We start from the raw sequence: 9,529 nt of genomic DNA, 5'->3' as shown, positions 1-9,529 counted from the left end.
CCCTTTATGCGCGTTGAAACGTCAAATAGTTCCTCCAGTATCATGTCACGTCATCCAAATAGGCCTATCTGCATTCCTCTGCGTGGTCTGTCTCCTGTAAAGTGGGTGACGGGGCATTGGAACCCCCGCACGTCTGCATATCCACTCAATCCAAACGAACCACCCGGGGCTGTAAACCAATAGAGTGGCGAAGTCACGCCCCTTCCGGTAGGGCTCATGGGACCTATGAGATCGAAAGAAATGAATGGGTGTCAATGGAGAGAAAATAATTATTTTCTGGTCCCAGTCTTTATATGCCCTGGATTACACATATGTTGTTTGTGGATTTAAATGATAATTTTTCATGCAAAGAAAACTAAAAATGTTCGTGAAGAAGTTTGATAATTTTAGGTTTTATGTGAGGCCGCTTTCTGAACTACAGCTCTTCGCTGCTCTCGACGCATATGATATTCGTCACCACACCCGCCCTTGGAACTCGGCACAGAGATGGCGATCTCTCTGCCCCACTTCACCGCTTTTTCCAAGGGGAGGATAAAAGCATCGAAAGAGGTGAAAACCATTATAAATCGGGGCACGTGCAGAGTTTCAGTTATGCCGATGGGAAGATTGTCGGTCTTCTCCACGCCAGTCGCAGGGAGCGTGACGTCACATACGAGCCGTGTAGTCCTTCTCGTTGTGTTTTCTCTACAGCCTTTATCTGAACAATTGCACAATAAACGGTCGAACTCTTTGCATGAAAAATTATCCTTTAAATCCACAAACAACATATGTGTAATCCAGGGCATATAAAGACCGGGACCAGAAAATAATTATTTTCTCTCCTTTGACACCCATTCATATTTTTCGATCTCATAGGTCCCATGAGCCCTACCGGAAGGGGCGTGACTTCGCCTACTCAATCTGAGTTTGTTGTCTATAAGGCTGAAGGCAGCTCTCTGACAGAAGGAAAAGTTAAGAATGGCATGTCCTTTTCTATGAGAGCCCGTGGACGTAGAGGCTGCGATCCTCAGAAGGAATCTCCGTGAGGACCGATTATTAAGACCCCGGTTGGATATACTTTCTTTTCCTGATAATTTTCTTCACGAGCGCTATCGTTTTTCAGCGCAATCGATCATTTATTTAGACCACCTTCTCAGCCCCTATGTTAACTGTCAAACGCACCGGGGGCATGCTTTAAGTTCAATACAAATTATTTGTGTGGCACTCCGTTTTTTTGCAAACGGCAGCTTTCTTTACAACGTCGGTGACGCCGAGCACATTTCAAAGGCAACCGTGTGTCGGTCTGTCAGAAATGTGACTTTGGCACTGAAACGTTTTCTTTACACGTTTGTGATGTTTCTAAGTCGCCGACCTATACGAACAATCAAGGAAAGTTCTACAGAATTGCAGGTAACAGTAGCAACAATGTAGCCTATTTGTTTCTTGGAACGTTTTAATGTAATAAATAATGTGCACAATTAAATTAATTAATTTGTAATGTTCTAGATTTTCCGGGTGTCATCGGGTGCATCGATGGAACTCTTATTCCTATTAAAGCTCCTTCAGTGAATGAAGGAGACTGTTAATAGTCCTCCCACAGCATCAATGTGCAGGTACAGGTGAAGGCCTAGACCTTCAGCATTTTAAATGAAAGATACTTAAAACAGCCTCTGTATTTAATTATACTCCTCTGCAATTTGAAGGTTGTATGTGATGCCAAAAATATCATCACCCAAGTGGAGGCAAAGTGGCCGGGGTCTGTGCATGACGTCACGCACGCATATTTCGGGAGTCTAATCTGAGCACTCGCTTTGCCCGTGGTGAGTTAAGCCTATATTTGAAGGATTTATAATCCATATTTGTTCAGATGATTAATATTTCACCTGTATCGTAGGAGAGTTCGACGGTCATGTTTTAGGTGACAGAGGGTACCCCTGCCAGCCTTGCCTTCTGACCCCGTATGCCGATCCCGTAGGACCACAGCAGCGCCACAACTTGGCGCATATGAGGACGAGAGCCAGGGTCGAAAACACGTTCGGGATCCTGAAGGCAAGATTCCAGTGCCTCCAAATGCTGCGAGTCACACCAGAAAGGGCATGTGACATAATAATTGCATGTGTGGTTCTACACAACATCGCGATTTTGAGAGGGGAAAATTGCCCACCTGCAGTTGCAGATGAGCAGCACATAAACCCAAAACCATGCCATGGATCCACAGGACGGAAGGGTGGTTAGAGAAAGACTCTGCCAAAATCATTTTGTTTGAGTTTTCTATGTAGTTTAATGTATTTTATTATTTCCGAAATGTTTTCTTTGGCATTCTTTCGCCTTCCTGTATGATAGTAAACTCGTGTGACAGACCCAGCCTCTGGTAGGGGGTGACACTGTTCAACAAAATAACTTGTCCCACCACAGCCCGTGTTTTAATAAAGACAATCTACTTTTTATGAGGATTTCTTTATTTCCTGAAAGCACAAAAAAAAAAAGTCATTCATATTGGGTATGTTTTTGGAGCAGGAAACAGTCTCCCAGTTTGTACCTCACCCACCTTTAACTTATGTTCCAAAATTTGGATCGCCAAAGCATCCTTTTGCATCTTTTGCCTAATGTGGTCCATTTCCAAGTCTGCTTTGTTTATTTGTTTTCCCAGATAGATTTTATAGAGCTCTTGGACTGGAAGCTATAGGAATGCAAAAGATGACATTGGATTTCAGTGCCAAGTACAGCGTTTCATTATAATTCCAGGGAGAATCTTACAGAGGTAAGCTGTGAAGTAGAGCTAGAAGTGGATGGCCTCTCATTGAATTCGATTTCATCCTGTTTGAGAGAAAGAAGATGTCAGTTTTAAATTGTACAACGATATCATCAACTTTTAGATGTTATTTTTAAAAGGTGTTAACCTCAATAGGGCTTTCCTCTTCCCTTTCAAATGCCGCAGACAATGTTTCTCCATCATCTTCCTGTAATGACATTAACAGTTGTGTTCAGCAATTATCAAGACATTATTAATAATCTGTGGAAGGTGAAGAATTGTTACAATTGCATGGAGGTTGGTGAGGGCATCTGGTTCCAGTAGGGCGATGACGCCATCAGTAACTGGAAGAAGATGATTAGACAGTGAAATTATTACTTGAGCCAGAATATTGCCCCATCTAATTTGCAACGCGCTGGGTTGCGTGTACATATTTAATTATTTTGAATAACCAACCTCTGATAAAGGCACTTCTATCCTGGGGGGTGGGGGGATCAGAGGAGCTCCCTCCAGGGATGCCCTCATCCACAGGACGCATACTCTGTTGGCTGAGGGCCATCTCCTCAGCCACTGTGAGGGCTGCAGGTGGTGGACCCCCTCCAGTCTTCCGGGCCTCTGCTTTTTTTTCGATTTGCTAACATGGAGGAAAATGTTACCCTAATATTCAGTAAGCGCTATTTTGAAGACACATATATATGTATATACACATACATACATACATATAATGCATTTTGCCTAGGAGCTTCTAATATATCTAAATCCTATTAAATATTGGCAGTGTTGGGGTAGCTGAGAAATGTACTACTTACATTTACTGCTTAAATATAGACCCATCACATGTTGAATATAGCTGTTAAATTAGGTAGAGCAGGCAAAACAGCACAATTGATTTGATTTCAATTAAACATTAGTTTACCTGTTTGAACTATATTTTTGTACTTCATTTTAATTTGCTGCCAAGTCCTCTTGGGGCAACTCGGGTTGTTCACACACACACACACACACACACACACACACACACACACACACACACACACACACACACACACACACACACACACACACACACACACACACACACACACACACACACACACACACACACACACACACACACACACACACACACACACACACACACACACACTTTACACACTTTACATATTGAATAAGTGGAAGATATGAAACTTTCCTCTTATTTTATTTTACTATTTTATTTTACTCACGCATTGACTTGTTCGGCTATTTCCTGCCAAGCTCTCTCTCGCGCTCTCGCTGACGCGGCGGTATTACTTTTTTTGGTGAAAATGGGTACCTGCTCGGCATATGCGTGCATTAATATTTCCAATTCCGTGGGTGAAAAGTAACTGGATCTACGTTTTTGGTCCATGTTTGATCATGTTATCAGAGATCCATTGATGATGGCTCTTTATAGTCAACAGGCACGCCCCCAACCCAGCGTGAACACACTCAGAGTTGATTAAGCCAACGCTGATCACCTGTTCTGAAACCGAAAACCCATGGTTGCTTTTCAACCCTGAACTCTGAGTCAACCAACTCAGAGCGCAGGATTAAACTCAGAGTATGTTAAACCAGCTACCTGAAACAGGCCTCAGGTCTACGATGACGCTATTGGTTTAATAGTTGACGATTTTGTTTTGATTGCGTTTGTCGGTCACACTTTAAAATAATTTCCACGAAATAAATGTACGGACGAGGATTAGGTCCACATGTGATTCATTTTTTTTTATTTCTGACTTTATTCTCAGAATTCTTACTTTAAAGTCAGTAAGAACTCCAAAAAACACATAAATGTGTTAAATCCTCTCCCTAACGTATGAATGCTTTCGACCTTCCAAAATGATAACAAGTATTCCTGTTGTGTAAACTGGGTCAAAGTAAAAGGCTTATTAAACGGGATATGACTGGATCCATTCCTCGATCCTTGAATACTGTCTATTTGACGCACCATTATCCTAGTGATGTTTGTCAAGGGGCCCCTTACTACTGCGTCTGCGCAGAACACGAGAGTCAAGCTGTCTTCTCTACTGTAGTTTCTCACGCCTCCGTCGTGCACGGTGTGCCGTGAGCGCGCACACACCTGCGTGTTGTTTGTGCGCACACCTGCCCTTCTGCGTGTTGTTTGCGCTCGCACCTGCCGAACACAGTGGCTACCACAGAGGCTCGTGTAGAATGAGTTGTTAACATTAATGTAAAGGGATAAAAGTCATTTGACTCCCCATGGATTTTGAGACGCGTCATCTGCTGGAGGAAAGCGGCTCAGAGTTCCTCGGGTAGGCGTTCGTCTTTCAACGCTTTTCTCGTTAGTTTTTCAACCCTTTCTCACCAATGCTATAATGTTTAATCATTAAATCATACTTGTTGATTGCCTTTACAAGCTTTATAGTGTGTTTGTGCGCAAATAGCGTTTGCGTAATTATCGCCCACCCACTTTCCGGCCGTCGGACACGATGCCTGCAGCAGGTGTCAAACTTTACCGTTCGCATCGTGGCAGGACGTCCCGGAGCGCAGCGGAGCAAGAGGTTGGATCGCTTTGCTGCACGGAGGAGGATGAGGAGGACTCGGTCCAGGTGGGAAACGGGCCGGTACTGGACAGCGGGTGGCGGTCTGCCGGACAATGCCACGGCGGGAACAATGACAAGGCCCACGTGGCGTCCTGGGCCGCGCGGAACGAGAAGCGAACCGCCAGGAGGAAGCTGCTGCTGGCGTGCGCCGTCAGCCTGGTGTTCATGACCGGAGAGGTCATCGGTGCGTGAGGCACAACGAAAAGACACGATAACAGGCGTCTGGTCATGTGTAACATATTGTTAAGTAGCCTATAGGCTACACATGGAAATAAAATTGGTTTTATGTGACGTTTCAAATGACTTGAAACCCAACCTTACGCCCAGGTCTTGTCCCTGCTCTAATTCCGATTCCTTTAGTTAGCAAACGACTTGTTCCGTAGGAACAGGCCCTACTGAGGGGTCCAATGAAGCGATTCTAAAAATTAACCCTTTCGTCTCCAGGCGGTTACGCGGCGCAGAGCCTGGCCGTCATGACGGACGCCGCTCATCTCCTCACGGACTTCGGCAGCATCATGATCAGTGTTTTCTCTCTGTGGATCTCCGCCCGGCCCCCCACCGACACCATGACCTTCGGCTGGCACCGAGCAGGTGGGACTGAGACCAGTGCACTCTGAACCGGTTGGCCTACTGTGCTGAATGCGAAGAACCAAAGCGTCTGTGGGTGCCACACACGAGGGTCTCCTGTGTTCTGTATGTTCTGTGGTCTTGCTCGCTGCGCTATCACTTTGGGTGTTGGGCGGGTTCACCTGGGCTCGGGCGCTGGCGGTGGGGTTCATCATGTCATGTGTGATTGCATCCACCTGTTCGGCGGTTTTTGGCATTGACCGAAAGAGAGAGTGAGCTTGGGAATGATTAAGTTATGTTGACCGCACGACAATCAAAGATTTGGTCACTGGTAACAGTATGTATCGTACGACCAAGAATAAAACATCAACGCAAAAAGTGGAAGTGAATATATCATTTTTATATTAATGTAAATATGTACTATTACATATCGTTATATGCACACAGCACACTAATCCTTTCACTCGAACCACTGATCCACGTAGTTCCTCTGCCCTCCCCAGAGGCCATGGGAGCGCTTGTTTCTGTGCTGTCCATCTGGGCCGTGACCGGGGTGCTGGTGGTGCTGGCGGGGCAGCGGATCCGAGACGGAGACTACGACATCAACACCCGCATCATGCTTCTCACCTCGGGGTGCGCCGTGGGAGCCAACGTCCTGTGAGCCAATCGCCCGACCGCTCAGCAGATATTTCCAAAGTGACATACAGGGACTTTTATTTTGGAGATACATGATCGTTAGGGCGCAGGTAACGGGTAAGAGGGCAAAGGTGGACCAGAACTTTTTGGCTGAGGTTCAAACACCCGTGCTTCTTGACTATTCTACTCAAAGTGACTGACTGGGACTTTTATTTTGTAGATATCTACCCTTAAAGGCACCCAGTGCAACTTTCGAGGCTTAAAAATAAACATTCAATTTCTTGTCTTTTTTACACGTAGTAAGTTTCAATAACTCCATACCATTACATACCGACATTCAAGCAGCAAAGATGAGACGTCGTTGTGTGGTGAGAACTGATAGAAAATCGATAACAACAACAATGCCGCCATTTTCTTTATTTTTTGTAACCTACAATAAATAAAGCAGGCTTCCAGTCAATGGAAAAATGGCTTCTCCCCACCGGCGATTGTTGTTGTTTACGATTTTCTATCAGTTCTCACCACACAACGACGTCTCATCTTTGCTCCTTGAATGTCGATATGTAATGGTATGGAGTTATTGAAACTTACTACGTGTAAAAAAGACTAGAAATTGAATGTTTATTTTTCATTGAATGTTTACATAAAGTTGCACTGGGTGCCTTTAAGGAGCAGGTTGGAGGGAGTTGGAGGGTTTGAGGTATCTTGCTCAAGGTTGCCTACATGTTAGGCAACCTGCAGGCAACCTACCGGGTTTCAAACCAAGAACCTTTGGACAGGGAGTCACACCTTCTTCTATAGTTTAAATAAAGGATAAACGAACAGGAGGAGAATCAAACCCACAGATGCAGAGGTAACCGTCAGAATGCTTCCCTGTGTTCTTCAATATCATTGGTCGAGCGCCTCTCCTGTGTTCCAGGATGGCGTTGATCCTGCATCAGTCGGGGGGCTCCCACGGCCACAGCCACGCGTTGACCTCTGACCCCCCGGGGCGCAAGGGCAGGAAGGGGGGCCACGCCCACGGCAACACGAGTGTGAGGGCGGCGTTCGTCCACGTGCTGGGCGACCTCCTGCACAGCGTGGGGGTCCTGGTCGCCGCCACCATCATCCACCTGAGGGTCAGTTTGCCGCCGCCCCCCCCCCCCCCCCCCCCCCCCCCCCCAAACCGTCCCCAGGGGGCGTGTCTGGGGTCTCTGACCACGCCCCCATATGGGTCAGTACGACGTAGTGTGAGTCGAGGTTCTAGATCTGGGTACCCATAATGCACCATTTAAAACGATTGTGTACAACCGATATGAACTGAACTCGTATCCGTACTGCATGACGCATAGCGCTTCGAATTTTCATCGGATTAGTCCGATAAACGATTTTGAGAATTTCGGTACAGTTCAGGGTAGCTCTAATAGGCGTGATCGGTGTTTGATTTGTTTCGCACCAAAGTCTGAATGATTTGTTTGTCTTCCAGGATTTTCATGGTTGGAATGTTGGAGACCTCAAGATAAAAACCTTTTATTAGTTTACATGAGTTTTATGATGTCAATCTATACCCACACTCCAGGCCATTTCCGACTGAGCCTATAAAACAAACCTCATTTGAGTTTTTACTTAATGAGCACAATAAATAAAACGTGAATGGTCATGATCAGGGGCGTTGCTAGACCTAGAGTTTTACTGGGGCACAGGCCCCCAACTGCCAACATTTTTTTTTTTACGTGTGCACAATATGAAATATATGGATACAGAAGGGTATGTACGAGCTTCAAAATTTTTGTCACTGTCATACTGTAGGCTATATTAAAGCACTGGTAAAGGTAAAGACGCAAAGATGGATTCATGAGTACCGTACAATTATATTTATTTAAACACATACACATCTCAAAGATTTACAAATAAGGTAACTGACAAATAAACAAAAAGTCTCTTTATGACCTTCACCTCTTTATCAGGAGAAGTCTACACATCTATATTTATTTAGAAGCTGTGTGGAAACAGCATAATTTTGCCAGAACGACATGTACTAAAAAGGCAAGAAACAAGGTTTAAAACTAATAGAATTTCTGACTTAAGGTGAGGTGGCTCATTGCCACCAATCAACCTGGAAAATGTTATAGAACCATCAAAGCTCTTAAATTAAACTAAATAAGGCCATACACTACTGCATAGAGCCTTTTTAAATGATTATTTTTTCACTATTAAGCTGTATCGCCGCGCCTTCATGGTGGCAAAGCGGTCAATAACGTGGCATTGACTCACTTTGCATAGTTGCTCCTTTTCAATGGACAAAAGACAAAGTTGGTGAAGCCTTCCTTGCCCCATGGTTGACCTAAGCCAGGTGTGGAGCCTTCTCGACACACTGAAAGATCGCTCACAACTACAACTGTTTACAGGAATTGTGAGTGCAATGATCTGAATTATCTGTGTCAATGTTGGGATCATTGTTGGATCCAGTATGTTAAAAACACCCTGTATATCCATAATTTCCTTTTTTGTGTTAAGGAAGTTTTTGTCTAAAACTTCCTCAAGTTTTGAAGACAGACAATTTTTCATTCATTATTCATTTTCCGCGTGTGTGCGTGCACGTGTGTGTGTGTGTGTGTGTGTGTGTGTGTGTGTGTGTGTGTGTGTGTGTGTGTGTGTGTGTGTGTGTGTGTGTGTGTGTGTGTGTGTGTGTGTGTGTGTGTAAACTACAGGCTACAGACGCTCAGTATTGAAAACTGGTGCTAATTATGTGGGCAACATTCTTTAACAGCAATCAAGTTGTCATTGTTTGTGTCAAACAAGTTGTGAATTTGTTGTAACGTTAAAAAAGGAGATGAGTTGCTCTGGGCTTTTTCCAGCTCCCGTGGTTTCCAACGAAACATGATCAACAAAAAAACAAGGAATTGAAAGCTACTTAAAATATGCCTAGGTTACATTAATTTCCCCTGATGGCAGCAATGTTCCACTTTCAGCTGGAATTCACGGTACATCAAAACCACGTGTCTTCTTTAGATTTCAGTTCCCTTTATTT

At 44.6% G+C, this 9,529-nt stretch overlaps 1 protein-coding gene and 1 long non-coding RNA gene across 2 annotated transcripts in view; one reads left to right on the top strand and one right to left on the bottom strand.

Moving 5' to 3' along the window:
* Window positions 1-65: 65 nt before the first annotated feature.
* LOC132457312 (proton-coupled zinc antiporter SLC30A2-like) overlaps window positions 66-9,529 on the top strand; it is a 12,488-nt gene continuing 3,024 nt past the window's right edge. The window contains exons 1-6 of the mRNA XM_060051554.1: window positions 66-184; window positions 4,341-5,025; window positions 5,247-5,500; window positions 5,761-5,907; window positions 6,387-6,540; window positions 7,439-7,637. Coding sequence (XP_059907537.1) covers window positions 4,973-5,025; window positions 5,247-5,500; window positions 5,761-5,907; window positions 6,387-6,540; window positions 7,439-7,637 — 807 coding nt within the window. The 5' untranslated portion in view covers window positions 66-184; window positions 4,341-4,972. The remainder of the gene's footprint in view (window positions 185-4,340; window positions 5,026-5,246; window positions 5,501-5,760; window positions 5,908-6,386; window positions 6,541-7,438; window positions 7,638-9,529) is intronic.
* Window positions 2,879-3,881, bottom strand: LOC132457458 (uncharacterized). The gene is made up of 3 exons (XR_009525653.1): window positions 3,188-3,881; window positions 3,017-3,075; window positions 2,879-2,939 (listed from the first exon to the last, which is right to left on the bottom strand). It is a non-coding gene; the product is annotated as an uncharacterized LOC132457458 (long non-coding RNA).

This window comes from Gadus macrocephalus, chromosome 5 (genome assembly GCF_031168955.1).
Source record: "Gadus macrocephalus chromosome 5, ASM3116895v1".
NCBI classification, from domain to species: domain Eukaryota; kingdom Metazoa; phylum Chordata; class Actinopteri; order Gadiformes; family Gadidae; genus Gadus; species Gadus macrocephalus.
Note: the sequence above shows the minus strand (reverse complement) of the source record. Positions and strands in the feature narration are given on the sequence as shown.